This window comes from Papilio machaon, chromosome Z, assembly GCF_912999745.1.
Source record: "Papilio machaon chromosome Z, ilPapMach1.1, whole genome shotgun sequence".
Lineage (NCBI taxonomy): Eukaryota > Metazoa > Arthropoda > Insecta > Lepidoptera > Papilionidae > Papilio > Papilio machaon.
The window spans coordinates 9561469-9589254 of record NC_060016.1 but is presented as its reverse complement, the minus strand read 5'-3'; the positions used below and the strand labels follow the sequence as shown (position 1 = coordinate 9589254).

The 27786-nt window shown below is 31.9% G+C and overlaps 1 protein-coding gene across 1 annotated transcript in view; it reads right to left on the bottom strand.

Moving 5' to 3' along the window:
- The window catches only part of LOC106717315, a 43500-nt gene that overhangs the window by 14484 nt on the left and 1230 nt on the right, over positions 1–27786 (bottom strand). The window contains exon 2 of the mRNA XM_014511158.2: positions 20593–20742. Within this exon, the coding sequence (XP_014366644.2) occupies positions 20593–20742 (150 nt within the window). The remainder of the gene's footprint in view (positions 1–20592; positions 20743–27786) is intronic.

Sequence of the window (27786 nt, the reverse complement as noted above, 5' to 3'; positions counted from 1 at the left end):
GTTTGAGTCATGAGCTGCAGCAACTGGTGGTGCACTATTTTTACATGTCTTATTTTAATTCATTTTTTATATAGGAAATAAATATAAGAATAATTTATATTAATAGTTGATTGCTATAGTTTTGTTTTATTTGCATGTTCCAAGATGGGAGTAGTCTGCCGCCTCAGATCGAATATGAAAATAGGAAAACTTTCCACCGAATTGAAATTCAATTTAATATTTGTATCTTACTTTGAAAGATGAAGTGCACTTCCCTCGTCCTCGTCGTCTTTCTTATAGACATGTATATTCAAAGAGGTTTTTAATTTTATTCTATTATAGCTTTTTTTTATTCAGAAAAAATGTAAACGGAAACAAATGAAGGGTTTAAATACTTTTAATAGATTCATAAAGCTTACTTAATCCAATAACTGTAAACTTAATCATCAAATCGTAATTACAATGAGTACAAAAGTTCAATTACTTAATTATTAATGTTTTACAGAAATAGATTCCAAAGCTACACTGAATCAACATATTAATTTTCAATAATAAATGCGATCTAAATCAGTAGCACTTATCGCACTTTACCATTCTTGCTGTGGACATGTCTCCTTCGAGCGTCCATTCGTAATTATTTAAGAGCCATTTAATACAACTTGAAGGATAAACATATCTAGAAACAAATTTAAATTTTTATGCTAAAGCTCAAGTCTGAAAGAGTAGGTAATAGTCATAATTTCTTAGTAAAAGGTACCAAACTGAAAACATTGTGGTATAGTGTATTGCTCTCTTCGCTCGCCGTAATAAATTTAAATCGATTAAAACGATGCCACATACGTTTTAACTGTCAATAGAAAAGTAAACATTCCAAAAAAACAAAATAAATAACATGAAAGCTCTGAACTTTCGATTCAGAACAATGTTGCACAAAGAGAAACCGTTAACAAATGTTAGTTACAAAAAGGATACTCTGCGCTCGGACAATGTTTATAATTTGAATACTTTTGCAAACAAGAGTAGATTCGTCTACGGATACAATGTTACGAACTATGTAACAGAGTTCAATACTACAAATATAAATGATCTGAAAAATGTATAACAAATTCAATTATATACATAAAAGTAATAATGAAACAACCCTTTATAGTAAGCCGACAATTCAACCGTGCGCAATATATTATCGGTGCAATCGTAACCGCAAAATACAATTGTTAATTTAATGAAAAGCGTAGCAAATAGTGATAAGAGTATTGCTACATTTGTGATACCGCGAAATTTAGCGAGAATGAGGAATTATTTGTTTTAAAATATTTAAATTGAAAAAAAAAATTAACAACGTAGAAACCATTTCAGTAGTCGATAACTCGGTCGTTATACGGCAAGCGGGACGGAGACTACCCCATGCGGACTATCGACTGATAAAATTATCTGTGGATGTAAAGCAAGTGCCGTGATGGGACTCAGTTGAAGAGTAACATCGAGTCATAATGAAGGATAATGAAAAATAAGGGCTGTCGCCCAAAGCATGCGGGCCCTAACAACTTGTGAAAACGATACTTTTGCATGCGAGCACCGTGGCATGTGTGAACAAGAAATCTATTTCGCTACGTATGCTGTTTAACGACTGAGTTATCGAATAATGAAACTGGGCTCTAACGGCAAATGCAAATCATTGGTTTTAAAACTCACTTAAGTTTTATTTTCTGTGAAATATTTAACAATAAGAAAATCGCCAATTGTAAAAATGGTTCACTAATTATAAGATATTCTGCGCAATGTACTAACTGCCACACCGCGTGTAATTTGACGGACACTTTACCAGACCCTTAGTCCTCAGTGTAAGTTTTACTCTGAGTGTAATGGTAAAATACGATCTAATGCATGTGAAAATCTTTTATCTACAGCTAGGGGATTAAGTTGATTGTACAATAAATAAATGCGTATTTATTGTGTACTACATTGTACGTACTACATTGTACATAATACATTGTACGTACTACATTACGTGTACTTTGGAAAACGCACACTAACGCAACGTAAGGTATTACACATGAATTGATGAATAATATCTGTCTTGTTTGTAATACCTTACCGCTGGAGCTCACATGAATAGTTACTAGAAATTAGTTTTATAATCTTTTTAATATCCTAGTAGATACAAACAGTTGAGATGAATGGAAAATATAATTTAACTAGAAAATGAGCCAAAATATTGTAGTTGTCTTTTAATTCTTCTGTTCTCTACTTAGTGTATTTCTAAAATGAGGAAGTCAGATTGGATTCATAATTGAAATCAAGTAAAAATGAAAAGTACATCTATGATGATATACTTCGACGTTTGCACATACTATAAATAAAACATTCAAAGAGTAGTAAACATAATTAAAACAGTAAAAATTGTAAACCGATGTGTAGTATACTATAATAATTTTCGAGACGAGTACAAGAGTAAAGTGTTTACACTCTAGTCGGAGCTGCAGTGCAGGTAATCACTAACTTTGAATTTGCTTCGAATAGCCTTAAATGACATTAAATCGAAGTAAACGACTTAGCGATAATGAAATTACCTCTTCAGTTCCTGGGAGCAAATGGACTGCAAATTTGTAAGTAACGTTGCAACATGTTTATACATATGTCTTATGTAAGGTAATCGAAGTGGGACCGGAATTATGATCATACAACGTACAAATTCACAAAGTAATACGAACCAAGTATATAATCCCGATTTATTTTTTAAAAATTATAAGACGGTAAACGAGAAAGCCGTCACCTGCATTCGCCGATGTGGCCAAAACTACAGATGCGTTGCCTACCTTTCATTGACAGAGGAGAAGACGCACAGAAAGATAATATTTCTCTTTCCATCTTTTCCTTATAAGAAAAGGGTGGGAAAGAAAAGAGAGGTATCGCAATCGGCCCATTCGTACAACAGCTGTTGTTGCTGGCGTTTACTACTGTTAAAAACTTTGCTCATGTAAGATATTTTGTATATATTTTATTACACATTTACTTCATATTTAACGAGCCCAAATAGCAATCGAAACCTTAATTTGCATTATCTTTTTTGTACTCTCCCCCCTCTGCCCCTCTCCCCCCCCCCTCAACACTCATACAAAGTAATAAAGATAGGCTTCGGATCAATCTTAAGGATAGATTATAGTGATCGACGGTTAATTTCATAGATAAATTCATCGTTCCCTTCCGTCATTTATTTACAACTCTATAGATCAAAAATTTATTTGATTTTATATACCATTCCTTTTTTGATTCATTATTAAATGTTCAAAACTCAATGATTCCGTTTTTTATTTATTCCGGACATCGCCGACAGGTCTGTCTGCGGATTAATATGAAATCAAAAAAATAGCTTGCACTGCTTTTAAAATTCGCTTCAATAGTAAAATTCCAATGTCGATATGCGATAAAAAAGCATAACATCGAGCTTTAAGGTCCAAAAATTCCTGAAGAATTTTCGATTCATATCGAAAAATGGACAATGGAATGGGCCCCTTTATGCCGAATGTACTCGAATTATTTTCCTTTTTTATATGAACATTGCATCGATGACTTTATGAATATATTTTTATTAATTATTTTCCAGGGATCAAAAATTACATACATTGTTAATTAAAAATAATTTTACAAAGAAAAATATTGTATTCTATACGCAATTTTTTTTGAAAAATGTTAATGTGGTATAATAAAAGACTTAAATCCATCTAAGATTTTCAATAATAATTAAAATAATAAGTGAAAAATAAAAAATATAAATGTTTAGTTCCTATTTATAATGAAAATCATAAGCGCGGAGTAAAGTACCTTTTACAATTTACTAGCTGTCACCCGCGACTCCGTCCGCGCGAAATTAATTTTTTTTTTTTTTAAATTTCATCCAGATATGTTAACTGTAACTGGAGATACCTTCAAAAAAAACAAACACCCATCCGTCTATCCAAAATAAACATTCGCATTTATAGGTATAATATTACTAAGAAGTACTATTGCTGTAACTGACGCAAAGGCTTTTGCAGAATATCAGCGCTTATTTCTGAAAAGTAATAAGCACAATACTGAGTAAAGGCCTTGTCCATTCAGCATTGCAAACCTATTAGGAACTTAGATCTTTTATACTTGTTAATATGTACATGCCTGTTGCTTTTTTATATAGTTTTTGTGTTTTTTCCCTCCTTTCAGCATATTTGTTTTTTTTTTTTTTTACATTATTATTGTTTCTGAATGGATTAAATGAGTTTATTATTATTATTATTAAGTAAGATTGAAGTTTTGTAACAGCATATTGCTTGATTCTTTTTATCTTGGTGTACTTTAACTAACATTAGAACTACTTGAGGAATATCAATTCCTTGTACTACGAGTAGTGAATTTCATCGCTAGTTCAACGTGTCGCACATTGAGTTCAAAAACTGCAAACCAACTTTAGCAATAAATGCTAACTTCCTAATGCCACATGTCCAAATGCTACAAGCGGTTTCGTTTTCGAGAATTTATCTCCTTAGAAAGTGAAAGTTTTCTTAATTTATATTTGTTTGGTAATCTTTTGGTTATTTTCCAAAAATACATCATATATCTGCAGTACACATTTTCCTTATAACTTTTAATTCATCGATTGTATTCAATACAATTCTTTAAGAAAAAAAAAACAGAAGAATAAAACTTTTATTTTATACATGAAATAAATTCATGTAACACGTGTTTTATACCTGAGTTTAATTTAAATTTCAAACATTTTAACACTTAAAATAGCCCCAAAATTAATTTGAAATAATTTTAAGTAAAGTGTAGAAGAGTGAGTAAGTGTTGCAACGCGTTTGGCAATTGACATGAAGTGGCGAGACGATGCAGTCGGCTTCACATGAAAGTAGTATTATACATTTAAAATACACTTTTTAACGCAGTTATATTTTGGCATATTTCTTAAATTGAGTAATAAAAATAACAATATATTTTTGTATGTGTTTCAGTATTAGAATCTATTTGAATTTCCATTTTTTAATTTCCAACCGGAATGTTCAGATTTACCAATAAAATATAAAATGTTTTTATATTGAAATCTCACAGTTAAAGAAAAGAAGCTGTATTTTTTGTAGTTAGAGTTGCTGTAAGTTGTAGCTGTAATTTAGAGTTAATTCTAATACTAGATTTTAGCTTTGGATATCGGATTTCAAGTAGGTGAAACATTTAGTTTAATTAGCAGTTTATAAAAGGAAAACAAAAGCTTAAGCAATTGTTATTTTTCATTTGGTTCATTCATCACAATTGTCAAGCAATTCTATAGATAGTTAATTAAATACGATATAAAATATCTGAATCTCATATGACAGTTTCGCCTGCGCTATAAATGATTTTAAATCCACGGACAATTTAATTTATCACTGCGTCATTAAGAAAAATAAAAACAATTATTACACAATTCGTATTGAAACTAGGTACTTTTTTTTTAAATTAAATCTATATATATAAAAGAAAGTCGTGTTAGTTACACTAATTATAACTCAAGAACGGCTGAATCGATTTGACTGAAAATTGGTGGGCAGGTAGCTTAGCACCAGGAAACGGACATAGGATAATTTTTACCCCGTTTTCTATTTTTTTTTATTCCGCGCGGATGGAGTCGCGGGTAAAAGCTAGTATGTTATAAAGAAACTTATCATTACACAACATCTTCAAACATTAATTTTATACATAAGGAGAAATAGGCAAAGCCTAGAAAGTCTGATCTGAGCTGGTAAATTTTATTTTTAGGCGATCCGTTGCTCGCTTGCCTCTTCCTCTATAAAAAAGTCTACAGATGCGAGATACGTGATCTTTACACTCTTATATTGATTGTGTTAATAATTTAACTAAATGTGTAAATATTAAGAGCTCCCTAAAGAATTAAGGTGGAAGATATAAAACGGAGTAAGGGTTGCTCTCAATTTATCTGTGTCACAGATTTTAGTTATGTTGTTTTTGTTATATTCAATAACATTGAATAAGTCAGTTTATATATAAATTGATGTATAAAAACATCAGTAATGTTCTTGAAAATAAACACAAAAATATTCATATTCCAAGATAAACAAAATCATAAAATGATCTATTTAATATATCTAATATATAAAATTCTCGTGTCACAGTTTTCGTTCCCGTACTCCTCCGAAACGGCTCGACCGATTCTCATGAAATTTTGTGAGCATATTCAGTAGGTCTGAGAATCGGCCAACATCTATTTTTCATACCCCCCCCCCCCATTTTTTAACTGCGCGCGGACGGAGTCGCGGGCGACAGCTAGTCTCGATATAATACTGAATTCGCAAATGGATGAAGGTGCATTCATGTAAATTATACGCATTTGAATCTCGACGCAAGTATATTGTTCCAAAATTCTCTTTATACTACGTTCAATTAATCCTTTCCGAAATTTATCAACATTTATATTATAATACTGAAAATGTTTACAAAAGGAATATTTGGAAAATAAAGTCCAATTAATTATTATTTATCAATTGGCTATCGTTATTTTGTTCAGGAATATTTACTCGTATTATCACGTAGAAAAAAAAGAAGCATTTAGTAAATATACATAACGGCCAGGGTGGCTCGAATTATTATTGATTGAGATCACTTGGGCGGTAGTGGGTAATATCTGATTCAAGGAATACACTGGTTATCACTTCTCAACTGGTTATAATTGATTCACAAGCTCATGTACAACAAACAATGCTTTAGCTACGATCCATATTTCCAGAATGACCAATGTCAGACACGCATCGTACAAGAAGTCTCTTCAAACACAGCTCGTGTTCTAATTTCGATTTATTAAAGTTGATTTCTTTTTCTGATTGCGACATACATATGTACGTATACTCGTATACATGGACAAATAACTCTCACAACATGAGAGACTAAACAAACATTCCAGTTTAGCATTAATAATTTTAAAATGGTTTTTTTCTTTTTCATTTATTGATTTTACCCAGTGTTCATAAAAAAAAATACTATTCAGAATTAAATGACAGTAAATGGATTGACATTCGCCTATTTAATATGAGGAAAATTCAAACAACAAATAGGGAATGTACTAGGCAGGGTCTAGTGTCTGTCGTTTGCATCTATCAACTTCCCGCACTATAATTAGTCTATCCATCTTAGTGAACAAACAGAACTTTATATGTAAAAACATTTTCTCTGTATTACATTAGTTAATCAATATTGAAATAAGCACTCAGAGTGCGATAGTTAGACCAATATAAAACTAATCGTTTACATAAAATTAATAAAGGTATCTGTTTAGAGCAACAGTGTTTTAATGAGTCGTAATAATAACGTGTAGTTTGTTGTCGAGTTACAGCGCGTTGTGTTTAATTTTAGTAATAGTTCAATTAGACTACGGCAGAAATTATGACATTTATGTCTGTACTACGAGTATTTACAATTGTACTTACCAAGAGATACTCGTGTTCATACATAGACACTTCGATGTACACAATAAGTGTCACGCGTTTAGTATGTTAGTCTAATACCATTAACATATACCTTGCTATGCATCTCAAAAGAAATTGCAATCCGTCATAAACTTTGGTTCGTATAATATAAAAAATTGTGTCCACTAATTGTAGGTTTCTGAGACCAGAATATCCGTTTAAAACATATCATCATCGTTGTCGTCTTGGAGAAGACAGTTCTCAAAGATGACAACGATGACGACACTTTTATACAGAGATTTTCATCACAGAAACCCACGGTGATCAAATAAGGCATTTAGTCGTTGTCACGTTTCATAATCCGATGCAAACACAATAGTATCCCAGGAAACATATAGATGTATCACGAACATAGCACATGCAATTATGTAGTCTCACGACAGTAACACGATCTCGTCTCTGCAACGCATTCATATTACATGACCGTCAAACTAAGTGTGTTATATGGGATATAACCACAGTACTATTAAATGGACAATACTCCTACTGGACACGTTGAATAAAACATTTGCTATTTAGTAGAAATATTAAAATTATATTTTTGAATACGGATTTCAATTATCATATGACAAGTATCATTATATTTTAATGATATTGACTTCATTGGTATCTATTACGCTAATTCTTTTATTATGATTAAAGAAATCGATGCTTTCATAGAAAATACAATAAGAAAAGTTCCGAGACCATTCGCAAAATAAACTCACACCAGTTGCGACAGATAGAATGAATTATTGTAATTTACACTACAATAAGCAATAATAATTGTATCTGCATGTTTAAAATCGTCTAGGGTTATTTTAATTACAATTTAAATTAAATAAGCCATCGCAAGTAGTTATTTTGCGTTGTATATATCATTTAGTGCATTCTAATTGCGTGTAATCGCTGGAATCGTAATTAATTGGAATGTCACGAGCACAGTAAAGTTCATAATACATTGTGCTTCGCTACCTTAACTCGTTTCTCTTCCTGCGATAAATTATTTTCATATTCAATGAACCAAAAGAAAAACAAACAAAGATACAAAGCAAATATATTTCATAAATATTCGTAAACAATAACTTTGAAGCGGATTAATTAAATTACAATACACATAAGTAGATTTCATCCATTGTTTCTGTACAGAACGTGAAATGACGGCGAGCTATTTATTGCATCCGATTTCGTATCAATGTTTTATTTTTAAATACAAATAATGATTCGACAGTAGTGATGTAATGCACACAGTTAAAATGGTAGTGAATTACATTATTTAATAATTTTCATAATATTCTCTTTAATACCAAATTGAAGTTAATTAATACAGTAAATGTTGTCATTTATTCATTACTATAGCAGTCTCGATAAAAAAAGACAATAATGTTTAGATTTAAATAAAATCAGAAAGTTACCTTGGCTCGGTAACCGATTCAGTGCTCGCAGCGAAACTGTTAAGTGGTTTGAACGTAAAGCTTTGACATAGAAATTATTCTATTTTCCTCTAAATATAATGCTACAAATTTAAGCGCTTTGAAATGTAAAACAACACATCATTTTTCCATTTTTGTATTTGAAACGACTTTACTTTAGATGCAGAGGCATGAGGTTCTATGTATAATTTACACGAGTCGCGCCATGTCTAAAATATGTTTTCCCGTTAGAATATTCCAGAAAATTCCTGTTGAAATTTTACGTGGAGTTTTTCATCGACAAAAAACAACCGTAGACTTTAAACCGATAAATGACTTATCCCTGATGGAGTATGTTAGTGCGAAAAAAGTGAACTGCGAACTCTGAGCTCGCCACATTTCGCCCTAGGCTACAATCCACCAACATAGAGGCTAATGAGTATATCGTCCATCATTTAGTTTCGCGAACTGCCTAACGAAAGACTTCTGGTGGTTTTTTGACTTCGTCTGTATTCTGCCGATAATTTTTGCTTATGTGCCAACATCTAAAGAACTAAAAAATTACTATCATTAAAAGTGAACCAGCTAGATTACAGGAAAAGTTACTTTAAAAAACTACAGACCGTAAAACTATGACACGAGGGGGAAGAATCAAAACAACTAAGGTGTTTCAACTTAGTTCTTATTGATGTACTGTCTTTTCCAATAACTTTTCATCGTCAGTTAAATGGAAATAATATTTCAAATTAAAAAAAAACATTACTACAAAAATGTATTATATATTATGTAATTAAGTCGAGACGATTATCACTAATATTACGAATAAACAATAAACTTCGCTACGAACAATTTAAAAGTAAAGAAAATTGTACAAAGCTTTTCTATCTGAACGCATAATATATATTTTTTACAAGTTGAACCACAAAGGGTTACTTCAACTCACTTTATTGGTTTGCCTTTAAAGAAAGACCGAGAAAAGCTTAATTGGATTAACATAGTACTCTGGCTGTTTTCTTTTGCTTTTTATAAATAAATATGCTAGCGCAATAATATTTTTTTTACACTGAACAGGTTAATTACCCTTTCAAGTCCGGTCAGACATGGAAATATTAAGACTTTGCTAGGATAAGGAGCGGCCAATTTATCTCAGCGCTTTAATTTAACACCTCAAAGAACACGATTTAAATGTTATGTAATAGGATTTAAAGAAATCAAAGACAAAACAAATAATTATTCTGTAAGCGTATTAATGAAAAATTTTGCTGCATTTAGGTGTCTACCAAAATACATCTAATATATAAAATTCTCGTGTCACAGTTTTCGTTGCCATATTCCCCCGAAACGGCTTGACCGATTTTGATGAAATTTTTTGTGCTTATCCGGTATCTATGAGAATCGGCCAACATCCATTTTTCATACCCCCCCCCCCCCCATTTTTTAACTGCGCGCGGACGGAGTCGCGGGCGACAGCTAGTATTTAATATATAATATGGTAGACGCGATCATGTTACTAACCTAAGAATCCAATGTATGCAAAATATTCGTATTTTCAATACAAATTGAACATAAATAATAATAATAACAATATAAAAAAAACTGCTATGTAACATAGTAATATAAGTTTATTAATGAATAACAATATGCAGTGTACTAACAAATCTAACTTCAGTTTCATAGACAAAATGTGACGAACATAGTCACGTTCCGTTGTGGACGAAACTCTCATTGTTCTATAGTTTGAAATTATCCGAAAGACACAAGTTTTAACAACGATTTTAATAGTTAACTACATGAATATCGATCAAAAAGATGAATAAAACATATACAGGGAAGAAAAGTTATAAAATTATTAATTTTTGAACATCATAGGGTAGAGCGGGGCTAGTTGAGCATAGGGGCAAGTTGGGCAATCGAAATATCTCGCAAACTATTCACTGTACGCATAAGCTTTGTATGGCGAAAAGAAAGAGTTTCGGGAGGGATAATCACCACGCGTTCGCTAATGGGGGCTGGACGAACTAGTGAAGCACCAGAGCGTTTTGTTTATTTTGTGACCAAAAAGTAAATACGTCGTTTATCGCAACTTTTCGTCTGTATAAGACAATTGTAGAATTTTTTCAATCAGGTAAGTGTTAATCTGCTATAGAGTTATTGTACTTTTGATATGTAAAGAGGTTCTGGGTACAATTCTTACGATTTATTTATAAAGACGCTTTGATTTTAAAATTCCGGGTTGGGGTTAGTTGAGCTATAGTTGCTCAACTTATCATACGACGAAACAACCCGGGGAAAACCCTCACTATTTATGATATACCATAAATAGTGGCTGATTCGTTGCCGTCTGTTCAAACAAGTATAAATATTGTTAACGGTTTTCCAAAGACAGGCGTTTTCCCGTATAATGCAATCATTTTTGTTGAGGATGAGTTTTCTCCATCATTTGCAATCGATCGTTCTGAACCAGAAACTATTGAGTCGGAAAAAGATCATTCAGAGCAAGCTGTGGTGTCCAGTACTGATCCTAATCCCACTCCCTGTGCCTCAACCAGTCAAGCTGAACCCGAAGCTTGTCCAAGCAACAAATAAAAAACGAGACGACCTTGTACCAGTCTTTTCCCCGGAAATTGTACGACCATACTCAAAGGCTGGCTCTAGAGAAACAGATAAGACTAACAGAAGAAAGGAAAGCTGTAATACTAACATACTTATTAAGTTGCTAAAATCTTATTATTATTTTTTTAAGATATCTAAGTCTGATTTTAAACAAAAATACTGAATTTAGTCCTGAAGTAAGTCTTGATTCGTTGATGTTTTGTTTATTCTATTTTCTGTTAATTATCCAAAGAAAATTATTTTAAGTTTTTGTTGTTCTGTCACTAAAAGACTATTAATAAAGAGCTGATTGTCAAACACATATTTTACTTCATCTCTAGTCAACATTGAGCTCATAGTTTGGTTAGACATACTTAGTGCTCAACTTGCCCCATACCCTTGCTCAACTTACCTCACCTATGGGGTAAATTGAGCATACTTGACTTTCCGCATTTAAACAGATGTAGCTCTTAAATTCGATTTGCTACTAAAAAATACTATGGCCACTTTTGTTAAGGGATAAATTACTAATCCATCAAGCCGCATAACAACTCATTGAGACTTATCATTGAGGAGCTATATCCGCTCAAGTGAAAAATTGCTCAACTAACCCCGCCCTACCCTACTGTATAGTACATTTTTACAACAGCAATTCGTCGTCAAATTATATATCCGTGGTGAGAGCCAGCCAGTCCATTCATATATATTTTCTAAAGCAAGTCTCTGCCACAGCACATAACTTCATTTTGATCCATCGTGTAAAGTATTCGTGAGGCCGGTCTCCAATTATATCATGTTTCTAGGGGCTTTTCAAAAAATCTTAATCCAGGTGTCCTTTGGAAATGAATACGGAAGAGTATTCATATCTTAATATCATGCTTACTATTTATATTTGTAATTCATGCTTTCCATTAAAACTTGAATCGAGAATAATTGCACCAAAGTACACATAATTCGGTAACTGTTAAGCTTGTTTTAAAGCTTAATTCTGTTCAATGCTCGGTCGTCTGTCACTAATGGCTTTTATCCGATTTCATTTATTTAGTTCGTATTCGTTGATAAAAAAATCAAAAGGGACATGCTTCAAGATAATCGGTGGATTTTAAATCCCCGAAGCATCTGGCAATAGCGGTGACGAAGTATAAAGTGCATCCACCACAAGCGTCAAATTCACTAGCCTGTTAATTAACAAACCATCAGCCATTGAAAGCTGACAACGTAGCCAAATCGAATGAGATGTCATTACCAGACTTGTGGCTTGACACCAAAATCGACCAATTATTGCCAGCAATCAATTCCTCAGTAATTATGACGCATACCTCCGAAACACTTCAACTTCCTTTACCTCCTTTTTAGGGTTCCGTACCTCGAAAGGAAAAAACGGAACCCTTATAGGACTACTTTGTTGTCCGTCTGTCTGTCAAGACCCTTTTTTTCAGTATCATTTTGATTTTTGGCATTTTACTTTTATTATAGGAAATTTTAAGAAGCTCATCTGATTCTTGTTACAACAATATTCATATTACGATCACCGGTGTCTCAAAATTAGATAACAAAATATTGGTATCTGATTTCTAAGAGTTTTGGCAGTAAAAACCCACGTTTTTGTTGCAAGTGATGCACAAAAGTTATTTTGTAAAATGTAAAGCTTAAAAGGCCTTAAGTCTATGGTGTATCAAGCTCACCACAGTCATTCACCGTAGACATGTGAAGAGCAAATAGAACTAATCTGCACAGAAAAATCCATGCATACATTTATTAGTTCGAATCCCATCCAAACAGAATGCAATGCATATTTTAAGTCGCGATCGATAGCTTGTTATAAATTTAAATATTTTTTTTTAAATCACTTTACTTTTAGTTTTTGTTTTATTTATTTTTTATAATTTCATCGTTTGAAATGAACTCAAAAAAGTTTACCAATGGTGACTAATGAGATGCGACATTCATAATGTTTGTAGTAGTTGGCTTTTTTAAATGATTAAATGTTCAATAAAAAATATTTTCATACAGATAAAATATTTCAGTACAGAGCAATACAATAATAATATTTTTTAAATTAAAATTTTATGTATATCATTTCGTGCAGTGACAATCAACTTTGTAAGAAATATACAGCGCGCAAAATAAAAGTTCGTTAACAAGGGCTGTCTGTGTACTCAGTCATAAGTTAAAAACATAATAAATATACAGTTATTCCGCTATTCCTTTTTATTCTAACTTACGCTCGTCGTCATAAAAATTGTTTCGCTGTAACAATTGGATTATGAATTTTTAAGTATGTTTTTGCCTTCGTTTTACTTAACTTTTGCTAACTTTTATTACAGACAACGTTACAAAAGTATGTAGGAAACTGTATTCATTTTTTTTACAAGACAAGAGTGCAGCGAGCAGCAGGAACAAAATGATCATCGTCAACAACTGAATGTAGCAAAACTTAGATAAATAAAAATGATAGCAATGAAAGTAACTTTACAAAGGGATCCTTTTTTTGTACGTTCCTGGTACCAACTGAACTCAAATACTGTATCGTACTTTCAGCAGAAAATTATAGAAAATTTCAATTTGCAGTTGTAAAGTTAAAGATCAAAGTTAAATTGGAAACAATGTTTTTGTTCATTATCAAATACGTACATAATCAGAACAATTACAGTACAAATATTCGCAACTAGGTAATCATTAAGAAGTCGTATGCGGTTTAATGTAGCATTTATACTGGCAGGATCGGTAAAATCATCATCATCATCATCAGCTCACTATACGTCCCCACTGAGGGGCTCGGAGCCTACCCCAAGTCAGGGGTGACTAGGCCACAGTCAACCACGCTGGCCAAGTGCGGGTTGGTTGACTTCACACATATCATTGAATTTCTTCTCAGATATGTGCAGGTTGCATCACGATGATCGGTAAAAAGACGATCTTAATTTAAAAAAGGGTATACACGAACTGCTATACACACGAACGGCGGTGAACGATATACACGAGCGACCAGCAATTGATATTCACCATATAATCGAAGCTTTTATGCTGCTACTGCTTAAAGACGCTTCTGACTATTGATCAATTCGTGTATGGACGCTTTAAGTTATAATAAAAAGAATAGATAGCAAACTCATTCTAAACTCGAGTCTACTCATCTCTAGCTTGGCTTAGACTGTTACCCTAGGGACTGTGGCAACTGGCTTTACTCGAGATTGACTCGGGAGTAGCAGTAAGCCAATCGTCGGTGCTATGATTCGATCAATGATTAAGGCAAAGCAACTGCTTCAAAGGGAAAATAATTTTAAAATTCAATACCCAATATTCCGTGGGCCTATTAAAGAGTTTGTTTACTCACACGCCCAGCCAGCTTTTACAGGGATCTGATATATTGCCTCTACGCGTTTAACCGTGATATACAGTAATTAAAGTTTAAAATGAAATTTTATATATATAGGATTTTATGTATATGGCATTTATATATTTTATTGCTACGTGATATTTCGAGTTTGAGAGCTACCAAAATAAGAAACACTAGATTTGTTCGTTTCGTAGAAAAAAATGATTCAGGGATATAACGCTTACGCCGAATGTCACGTTTCCATGAACGAAGGACCTAACAGGAATATTCGTGAGAACGTTTTGTAACTTTATCGTGAAGTACACCCACAAATATTCGTGCTAGGCCCTCTTAGGGTCTATCACAAATATTTGCGACACGCGTTCTCATAGCGACACCAATAAAATATGACAAAATTTGTACAAATCTAAGTGTATAAATCTAACACAAATTTTTCCTTTGATATTACGTATACTTTCTCGCATATTTTAATGGCAGGACATCAGATACGTGATGAAAACTTATGTAGTTTAATAAATAATTCTAAAACATTGAAAATTTATTCTATTGAGTTCCGTCCTCGTGGCAGATTCTAATTCAGCAATTGTATTAAAACCAATGGTAGAGTCTACATCAGCGAATAAAAGGCCGCTTGCTCGTTTGCCACCTTTTAGTAAAAAAAAAACTCCATTGGTTGTGTAAAAACTTGGATTAATTAGTCACTAAGGGTGACGCTTAGTGTAGATTACTCAACAAACAACAAGTGTGAAACAGTTAACTTATAGCTTTTTTATTCATTAAAGTCTTTCGAGTTTTTTGCTGTGTAAAACACAAGATCGTCTGCTCTTAAATGGGGATTACACGGTTGCCTATGTAAGCTCTAATTCTCGACCATTTATAGCAAGTACGAGACGTTTGAGATATTAGTTTCAAACTTCAAGCGTATTGCAGTCGACGTTTAATTATCTTTCATAATGTTGTTAATAACATCGCATGTAAGTAAATAATTTGCAATTTATATTGCATATTTTCCCGTTTAAAATGTTTTTTTTAGTGGATGGATGGGATATAATCGAGTTTCGGAAAGCGGAGTTAAAGCGCAGCACGAAAAACATCGTATTTACAAAAAATAAATGTAGGCTTCTGTGTATTCCAAAAAAGTTTTTAGTGAATTCCGATATGAAAATTATTGATTCGCACGCGTAGGATCGGAATATAAAGTTGAAAAATATTAATAAATATGAGTGGAATTGGGGTAAATAATCGCCTAGACGATTTTAGATGCGATGTTGGTGAACTTTGGACTGTTCTAGAATCAAAACATTCATCACCTTATTGTAAATTATGCAGAATGCTTTTGGACACAAATTGACTTGGAGATTTGAACACTGTATTAGATCGTGACAATATATCTTACTAATATTATAAATGCGAATGTTTGGTTGGGTGGATGTTTATTTCAAGGTATCTCAAGACCGGCTCAACGGATCTCGATGAAATTTGGCATAGATGTAGATCATAGTCTGGAAGAACACATAGTATATATAATTCCGCGCGGACGGAGTGGCGGGCGACAGCTAATTGTATATAAAAATTATGGGACATTGACGATATTAATACTTACTGCTTTTACAATAAATTTCAATATTTATATATTTAATAGCTACAGTAACCAAACAAATTCAAAAAATTATTATTCGGAAAACATTCACACGTACATCGATCGTACTGTATTCATCGTGTCCGGGTAATGCAATCCGATTTGAGATATTCTGTGTTTCCGCTGAGTCGCACATACATGTAATCAATATGAAACGTCCCTATGTTAAATGAAGTTATGTGAACAGAAATTACTGTTTGTAAATTTGTCTCCTATGCGTTCCAAAACCACTGGACAATTTTTGATGAAAATTTAATAAAGAATTCTTAAACAGGAATATTTAAAATAAAAAAAAATATATCTCCAGTTTTAATTTAGACAATGAGAGTTCTAGAATGTTAATCTATACTCTAACTCAAAACAATTTGACTAAAGTTATCTATCTGACACAAGGCGGAGGCGATAATATGTCTATTGAAAATTATATGATTGGTTCCACTCACGCACGCACACCTCGTCTCCATCCCACTTCAGCGAACATCAACCCTTATATTACTACGAACATATTGCTTTAACTTTCGTAATTATTCTAATAGTGACATGGTATGGTGCATACTCGTAGTTTTGACGTGAGACAAGTTTTTCAATTAAGATTTAAAATAATTAAATAGATTATATACATTTAAAAACTATAATGTTGATTTGATATTAACATTAGACAATATTATTTATTACCAGATGGTACAAGGTATCAATAGCATTATTTAATGTTCATAAAACTGACAAGTGCAGTAACGTAAAGAAAATTTCTTTACAAAACACTAGACATGCGTAATACGCTTTAAAAAATGCTAACCATACTGAACTTTGCACACCAGTGAATATTAAACTGTAAAATTTGCAGCTTCTAATCTAGAGTAAGAGCTTATACACACATTATCGTTGCGTTGCGCTGACTCTCTAGGGTCTAAAAACGGATCGATTGCTTGATCGCCTATTGACAGACTTCGTGTGTATACAAAACATTACATGTATTTATTATATGCAAACAACAAAGACCAAAACCTGCAATCAAATCTTTGTATTGGCGGCAATAACTATCGAGTAAATATTGGGTTGTTCGGAAAGTCACTTCGTTTTTATTTCTATTTTCTATATTTATCCAACCGACCTTCCAGGACGTGGTGCATCATCGTCGATAATACACGAATCCTAAGTCGAGAAAGAACGAAATGACTTTCCGAACGACCTAATAATTATGGAACTAGCTCAATATATTGTATTTGTGGAACCGAAGTGAACGCAGAAATCCTCTTTAGATTCGGTACCGAGTTGTAAGCCTACTAAATGGTTCGATGGAACAGACCGAGTCCATACCGGATATTACAATCTATTATTCATATCGAAATTGACTTCGCATCAGCATCGGTTAGCTATCGGCAAAGTACTAATCTCTTTCATTAATAATAATAGTTTTAATAGAACAGAGGTAATATGTTTTTCTACGTGTCTCAATAGTCGTTGTATATATACAATTGTACGGAGATTGGACATTGTCTATTTCTATTTCCCACATCACTCAAAATAATTCGGGTGATAATTAATGAACGATCATTGGCAACATCTAATACACGTCTATCATACACGATTACGCTTAATTACGTTACAACTGCCAGTTGTAGTAGGAGCCAGGACATTAGTGTTATCTACAGGATGTTCAGAAAGATCACATCCAGATTTACAAAAATAAGTATCATTTTACAATCCCTGATTAAAACATGAAATGTGTAGTTTCCACAAAATATTGTTATTTATTCCAAATGTGTAGTTTATAAACTGAATAAAATTCACTGAACATTTTCATCGACAAAGCGCTATATCGAATAAAAGTCATAGTCGTTCATAGACTACGCTTATTCGACAAGCACAACGGCAGGCTTTAAATTAGTCTCGAAGCCGGAACCGGCAACGAAGAACGTCGTCATCGATAAACGACAATTTAACTCAATTAACGCTACAGCAATAAACGGGCAAAGCAAAACAAAAGCACAATACAAACTACTAATACTAACACTTCCGACGAAAGAAATTTATTTGATTTGACTTGAAGACTTGACTTTGATATAAAGTATTGGTAACTTGATAATATTTTATTTTATTTTATTTATATTACCATTAAATTGTGAAGAAAATCACGAATAAAGTTCATAGTTCTCCCTTTTTAATTAGGTATAACCATAGCACATTATTCTCAAATAAATTAAAAGATTCGGAGCGGGCGCTAGTTCCGCTCGGGTATGCTTTACATTATTTTACATAAATCGTATTAAAACCATTCTAAGGAACTAAACTTAGTATAGAAGAAAATGAGAATGAACTAATTTGTTTTGTTACTGAGACAAAAGAGTTAATTCAGATTGCTATTAACAGAATTTAAATTAAAACAGGAGTTAGATTTTGTTTATCTACGAAATAAACGTGCTGGGATTAATCATTCAATTCAATACTCTGGATAGTTTTTTTTTTTCAATAAGTCGTACACTGCCGGGTATCTATTCTTAAAAACCAATTACCAATTGGGATTTAAGATGTGACTGCGGCTCTCGACTGAAAACCTAGTTGTTACAACTCAATCCGATTAACTTTTAAAATGTTTGAAGATTGGCCTCAAAGGCAAGGTTTACTTAGGCAATATGAACCTTATGGTTAACGGAAATTAGATGTACCATGCTCGTATAATTAAGTGAAACAGGTAAAGCTCGGATACAAGACTTTATAAAGTGCAACATCAAAAGCTCAAAGCTAACAGCAATAATAAAATCATACACCGAACCATGTTGTACCTGAAAACTAGTTGAAGTATAAATATTATAGTCGGACCCAGGAATGAGCTTTATTCTGCCTTCAAGTTAAATAATATTAAGAAAATGTTCGTTTGGAACGGAGAAATTAATTTTTTATAAAGCGGAACTCAATCATAACAAATCGTATCAATTAATTTCTTGAATAATATAAATTCGTTGTATAATTTTAAGTTTAAGTTTTTTGAAAGCTTTTAGAAAATAACACAAGTCTGTTCTATGAGAAAGTTATGCCACTACAGAAAAGAGCCAGCGAAGAACTTTGAGAGACGGCACATACTTTTAATATTTTGTCAAGTTTTTAATAGTCGGTAGAATAGAACACAATTACAACGCAAAGTTGAGAAATTCATTTCTTTAACTAAATAGCCTAGTATCTAACAGGGATAGAATATAACTATTTATACTTTTGTCAGTTAATCAAATGTTTCGAAAAAATAAACCTATTCAGTATTCATCAAATCTTCCAATGTCTATTCTTCTAGATATAAGAAAATTTCCAAATTTTCAGTAATCGTTAAATATTAAGTAAATTTGTTGGTCCTTTTCGTAGATAAGTTTAAAAATGTAAACGCGACAATTTTTCCGATTATCCCGACGGAATTAAATCTTATTTTTAGTAATACTCATTTATAAAACTAAAAATATCAATTCAAAAATTGCATGTTGTCTAAAAAAATATGCTTTGAAAATTTACAAACTGAATATTTTTTTTTCAAGTAATATCAAGTCAGAAAAAAAACTTTTACATTTAAAAAATGTAAAGTGATTTATAAAGTTTAAGCTCTTAAAATTTCTCAAATATAATTTAAGTTTAGAAACAAGTAAATCCATCGAGCACTTAGTACGATTACCAAGAATGATTTTATCAAATGAATAATAAATAATTCACCTGTAGTTTTTACTATAACTTTTTAAATAATTTTCGAGCATTTGTAATTCAGAATTATTTTGAGTGCTCGCAGATTTACAATTAAAATAAATATTGACATTCTTTAACTTCGTTTAAAAATGAGCGACAATTTATAAATTAATTTTATTACGCAAAAACAAATCGGATCTATAAAATCGAAAAAAATAATAAAAAAATAATTTAATTTAACTGTTTTATTAAAAAAAGCTTTTGGCCGCGAATCCGTCCGCGCGTAATAAAAAAAAATTAATATGTAGCCTATGTGTTCATGCCAAATTTCATCGAGATCCGTTAAGCCGTTCTGGACACCTTCAAACAAACATCCATCCATCGATCTAAAAGTCGCATTTTTATAGTAAATATCTATTTAGCAATATCAAAGCGGATTTATGAAATCCAAAAAAAAAAAATACTGCTTTATAAAAAATAAATATAAAATTATTTACATACCTGGAACTCTGGCGGGGGTTCGATGGGGGTCACAACAGGCTTGCCAGGGTTTTTCTTCACCGTATTAAAGAAATCATCACACATACGCTCCGGTGTGTCGGTTGATTCGCATAGGGACAGGGATCCTTCTTCAAAATCGCTTTCTTGCAGCTGTATCATCATTTTGATATTAAATTATTTGAATTAATATTTCGAAAAAAAAAAAGAAACTATAAATTAGTAGGCGAGAGCGAAAATTCAAAGTTCCGTGCAGTAGCGCCCGGTCGGACGATGCGCGCGAAAGTGCAACCCGTCCGATGTAGAGCGTCCGCTAACGGCGACTGGTAAACAAGGAATAAGCAAATACGTCCCGGCGTTAATCCCTATTAAAACATGAAGCGTGTTAATGATTCTGAACTGGAGCTTTGGATGAACATGGCCGCATCACACCACATATGGGCTACCATATTGAACTAAGCTTCAAATCCACATTTTATAATAATAATCCTCAGTCTGAGTGGTATGGTCAAATTAAACATAGGAAATGGATACCTCTCGGAAAATTAAATTATGAATTAAAAATGCGAACCTTTGTTTAAGCATGATGTTATATCTATTAAATCGGGCGTTACTGCATGAAACTTTTGAAATGATATAAATATGTTCTGAAAGCCATCATTACGAGTATGAAAAGTTTTTTAGCGTATTAAATCCATTAAATATAGTGGAATATCGACGTAATGAGAATTTTTGCGTAATTAGTAAAAACAAATAATATCAGATCCTTTTCAAATTTGACTAAAAATTAATTAATTTTTTGATATTACATTAAAACTCTAAAACCATGAAACCCAAGATTACTACTAACCGCTCTGCATTATGAATTTGATATTTTTATTATTAACTAACATGCGTTGCAATGATCTAAATAATATTATACTTAAGGATAAGACAAACATACAGATATTGATTTTAATTATATAGATATAGAAGAAGATAAATTTGCATAAAAGATTTAATTTTCCTTTCCGGTCACAACTATTTTGTTTAATCCGAACTTATGAAATTCTTACAAATTGTTTTCCGTGTATATCTTGAGGTTCATACATTTTTACAAGAATGGGAAAGAACGATTATCGAAAAGCTAATCAGGGTAATCAATATTTATGGAACACAGAAAATTGTCTTGTTAACATCTTATTTAAAAAAATATTATGACTAAGATAATAGTTAGTTTTAGGCATAGATGTTACGTGAATGCGACGTGCCGGTGCGTGTCACTTGCTAATTGGATTTTGAGCTTGTTTGTGAGTGCTGCACTCAATTTAAGTACAATTGAACAAAATAAATAACACATAAGGGAGATGGGAAAAATGAGTGGCGGCAAGCGAGCCTAAAAAAAAGTTATTTAACTAGATCAAACTCGATTGTAAAGAGAGAAGTGTGGATTTTTAACAAGCGCTCGTGTATCTGCCTAACATATGATACTTGAAAGGCGAGGATAAAGTATTTTTATATGATTCAACAGTATCATTTTCATTAAAAATTGCTTTAATTAATGTGTACATGGGACCATCGCAAATATTCCCATCATATCTCTTTTAATAATAGTGAAAAAGTTTAATATTCTAGTGAATTTCGTAGCATTTAAAAATGTGGTTTTATTTTTAAATTTTGTTTTTATCGATGTCATGTCCTTACGTAAAATAATAAATAGTGTACCCCATGTTGAAGATGGCTCGCTGACGTTCAGCTCGAATTAATTGGACGAGAGTGCTTTTATAAACCTATTTTTTTCCACATCCAGCGCTAACGGTGTATGGATGTATTAAATTTTCTTTTATTTATTTAATTTATCTTTAACTAAATTAAAATTTATTTGTAGGCAAACATTTTTACTTATTGCACATTTTTATTTTATTATTATATACGGTTTCCAATGCCAAAAACATTTAGTCATCCTTCTTATTCCTTATGAGGCAAAGTGGCCTAATTTTGAAGTAGGTATAGTGCACAATATACCTCTTCATTAACATATTATATAGTAGGTATAAACATGACACCTATTAAATCAAGTATATCCTGACCGTTTCGTTTAAAAATATTGAAGATATTCGATTAAATAGATAGCATTGTAAGTATGTCGGTAAAAAGAGTAAAATTAAGATACTTGTCCTTTTCATTTATCGGCAATTATTGAGTTGAAAGATAGAGACGGACGTGCCAATCGAACTGGAATTGAAGAAAACCTATTATTTTAGTACTGTAGCTATTATTATTTCACAGTTTATTTCAAGTGGTTTGTAATATTAAACAAAACATGCCCCAATACTTATCAATGTACTAAATCGTCTATTGATTTTGTCCGCAGTTCATTGGTAATATATTCCCCGAAACAATTTACATGTGTCAATGTTGTCAATATATAGCACCTATCAATTTTCAATAAACATGATATTGTAAAGCGTAACAACCCGGTATAACCGAGGCTTCAACGTAACCAACTAATATGAATAATTACTTGTCGATATCACCGACGATTAGAAATAAAATAAGTATGAGAAGGAATTTTGTCTTTTACATTTTACAAGATCCTAGAAATAAAAGATAAGAATTTATTACATTAAAGAAATACCTGTAGATTCCACGTGGGCCGTCTCAGAGAAATCTTTAATGATCTAAGTAAATTTTTGTTTTAAAAATTTCCATGAAAATGAATTTTTAAGAAGTTAATGAAACGAAACTAGTTCTTAAAATCAAATAAACACGATAAATTATCAATTAAATCGTATTTAATCCTATTCAAATTTCACAGAAAATTTTCATACTTATAAAGGTGATAACGCGATCAGATTCAAATACCGAGAATTTGTGTGGTACGCGATATTAACTGCATTTACGGTGTACGCCCGGTACTCGCGCATCAGTGGGCAAATTTCCTGACCGCTGTGTCACGTACTCGTCAGGAAAAGCAATAAACAAGTGAATAACAATAATTATTGGATGTTTAGTGAAAAAAATAGAAGAATACCGCTTTACTATACATTATTTGCCAGGACTAGTCGATCTATTAAAAGAAACTAAATATTCCTTTTGCATAGTCTGAACACAATCTAGTTAAACATGGTTCAGCTCAAGTCATTAGAAGTTTTAAAAGATTTAGTATATTGCGTTATGACCCTAACATGTCATGTTAGAAAGAATTTTCTGTTTACAAAATAGAAGAGATAGAGTATTTTCAAAGATACTAGAATAATTATAGATGGCTATCGGTTATGTTATACAGAGGTTTTATAGACATCTAAGTATGAGGTGATGATCATTAAATTATAAAAACAATAACAATTTTGGATTTCCACTTTGAAGACACTTGTGTAAAACATATGTAAACACTCTTTAAAAAATGTTTTCATACAAGAATTACAGCAGTGGAATTACACTGTAATATTTCGCAAAATATATATTTTAAAATGATAAATAAAAATCAGTTATACAAAACAAAACATGTAAATATAAAAAAAAACAAACATTATATGAAATTAAATATTTATTCGCAGCAGCATTTATAAATATATATTTCGAATTTAACAAACTGAACAATTTTCATTGGCCAGCTTAGTGTTAATAGATAAACTAAATTTGGGTAATTTCGCAACATAATTAGATCGCTCGCGCTAATACGCTAACAGCTACGGTGATCGATACAAATCACTGAAATGTTACCGTTCGTTTTCACTGCTAATCAAACATAAAAAAACGTTCTCCCTGGATTTTTTAAAAATATTTGTTAGCTAATTGAAATTCTTTAAATGTGATAAAGGGTGTTTCTGCAGTGAAATCCCACGACAACTAATTCATAATAAGATCTTATTCTTTACTGACGTATACATTCAGTAAAAAAAATCTTCGCGACATGCCTTATACAAGTCAGAAATCTTTAACATTTATTCAACCTTTAGAACTTGTTTGGAAATTGAATCCAAAACCTACTAAAGACCACGACAGATTCTAATCGATTCGCTAAGAAATACTAGGAACTGTCTAGCAAAACTAAATTTAGAGAACTGTCTTTGGCCACTTGACCTTGTTATTTTGCTTTTAGTGAAAAAAGGGGCCATCAGTAACGAATATAATTTTGAAAAATTGCTTATAGTGAAAAATTAACTAAATATTCATAAGCGCACAGCTTACTATTCTATTTTTTATAACAGCAAAAATAGTTCAATTTATCAGAATTTTTTAGACGAATTTAAAATTGAATTAACAAAAAGATAACCTCGTAAATACATATATTTAGTTACATTTATTAAGAAAAAAGTAAAGACTTTATTGCCAGAGCAAGATTGATCATTGAAAATTTAAAGTACGATTTTGAATTAAAATAGCTCGCGTAGCAATAAATATGTCATAGTTTTTGATAGAAAAATATTGCACATATATAAAACTTGGGGCTAACCTTAGGAACTTAGTGCTTCAATTACATGTTAGCATACATATTTGAGAACCATTTCATCGCACGCTGAAATTAAACATTACCAAAAATCATGATTATTGAAATGTGATTATGCGTAGACTTCCAAAATGCGACCTTGACAAATAAAAAACAAAATACCTATAATGGAAGCATTTTTTGTGATACATATTTAAGGGTATAACATATTCTTTCATGACTACTTTGATGTCCATAATATCAATCACCAGTCAATGGGTTAGAACACATGTTTAACTAATCGGTGTCTAACTTTGTTTTTTGAGTTATACAATTTGCTTCTAACTTTTAACAGCATCGCCAGCATTTTTCACTCAGACTGGAACATCGTTAGTGTTAAAATAAAAACACAACATTCGATAGCGTTTCGGTTTACAAAGTAACAGTAATTACGACTATTGAAAAAGGAAGAGCGTTAAAAAAGCACACAGACAAACAATGCCTCTCGATCAAATTAAAAAGTCAAATATGTCGGGAAATCGAACGTAATAATTGGATTTGAAGTTCAATCGAGAATACAAGTTATTAATTAATGTGAGTAATTGCTTTCCGTGTCGCGTATCAATCATAGTCGCATCCGGTGCATACACACTACGCGATATACGCTATACGCGCCATGCTCTATCAGTAGGTTGGCATGCTGGACTACAATGAAATGTCATCAACATCGACTGTGCACACGAGGGCAGAATCGTGAAGCAGAGCAGTAGAATCCAGTACTAGTACTGTTTGAATGCACAAATTGAGATAGAACTATATTGTCAAAATCTATAATAAACACGTGACAAGAACACACTTATTGAGAGGTTTAAATATTTTTGACTTTGATTAGGAATATCAATACTTACACTAACGTACAGAGTGTCGGTGATCAGTAATTAAGCACTTGTCTTGTAATCTGCAGGTCTGGGTTCGAATCTCGCCATGTACTAATGTATCTTTTTAATTTTCGATCTGTACATGTACATTTATCGACATTATGTGTACCTGTACATATCTGAGAAGAAACCCAAAGGTATGTATGAAGTTAACCAATCGGTACAGGGTTGTGGTTCACTATGGCATAATCACCCCTAACTTAGAGTATAGTAAGTTAAACATGATATCCCTACTTGCGTTCAAACATATATCGTACAAAGCCGTACTCAACTGTCTACTATTCTGCCTCAATGTTCGGCCGTCGTGTGAAACCACACTCAATTATGCCAGTTTCAAATCGGAGGTAACCCGTTAGGCGTGAGATTTACAAAAGCTGTTATACCGTGATAACGCAACGGGTTAAATAAACAGTCACGTCGGTTTTGTGAATAGACAGATGCGTCGCATTAGTTTGGGGTGGGTGGGCACATAACCTTGTTAAGTATGAAAAGCTTACAATAGTTTTGTTGATGAAAATAATGTTAGTGGTGAAATATAATTACAGTTAATCTTGTTAATGAAAACTATTTCACTACTGATGTTTAAATTACGATATTATTAAAAGGCCTAATGTGGTTAGTAAAAACCTTTTTTTTTTATTTGATGTATTTTACTTGCAATTTATGAATTTAGCAATAGAATCGATAAAAAGCCGCCAAAAAGGGCTGATAATTTCACGATTAGTACTGTAACACATAAGGTCAAATAAGGTCTAAAATTAAATTAAACATCTTACTAATACATCTCTACAGTACTAATCACTTGACTCATGAGATTCCGCAACCGCTGATATACTATTTTTTTATAATATATATTATTCAATTAAAAAATGTATTATATAGATAATAAGAAAATAAATGAATATCTTACGAATATTATAAATGCGAATGTTTGGATGGCTGGATGGATGCTAAGCCCATAACCTGTCGCCATTTAGTTTATTCCGCTTCCTGCCAGCTCCCCGCAGCAGGGGGGACTGGATGTACGTAATGAGCGACGGCATTTATTTTAACTTTCATTTTAAATCAAATTGCCAAAGTACATGAATTCAGATAAGACTAGAAAGAATAAACTAAGTAATTCAAAGAGAACTCAACTAAATAGACTAAATAGAAACGAATAAAATAAATAGAAACTAAATAGAAACGGAATATACTGATTAGGTATATCATTTTGATCATCTTCTACATGAATATCATGTTCAACGTAAACTAAAACTATTATTATTGATTTAAGTCTATAAATTTTACCATTGATATAGGATTATCATTGCCCATATTTAGACAAGATTAAGATTAATTTATGACTATCAAATTCACAATCCAATTGTTAAGTATAATAACTAGTAGTAAGACTAATGCTTCATAGAAACTGCTTGAAATAATTTTAATATAAAAAAAAATTTAGTTCCGTTTATTCATTAACAATTAAATAAAATGTATATTTTCTTTTTCATTATAAATAAAATATACAGTTTTTAACAGTATTGAGAACAGAAGCAGTTGTTAATGACACCTTTGTGTTAAACTTATGACCTTAATCAAATATAATATCATGTTTTGTATGTTTGTCTTATATAAATTTGTTTATTATTCTAAACTATAAATCACTTTACACACATTTTTTTTACTATGAGGTGATTCTAGACCAAAAATCTAGGTAAAAATATTAAATTTTTCATTTTCAAGTGGAGGAGTTTTGGTAGAAAAACTGATATATCAGATTGTTGTTTTTTATGAAAAAGTGTAAAATTATGCCCAAAAAGTTCACAACAAATTAGTATCATAAAATAATGTCATAATGCAATT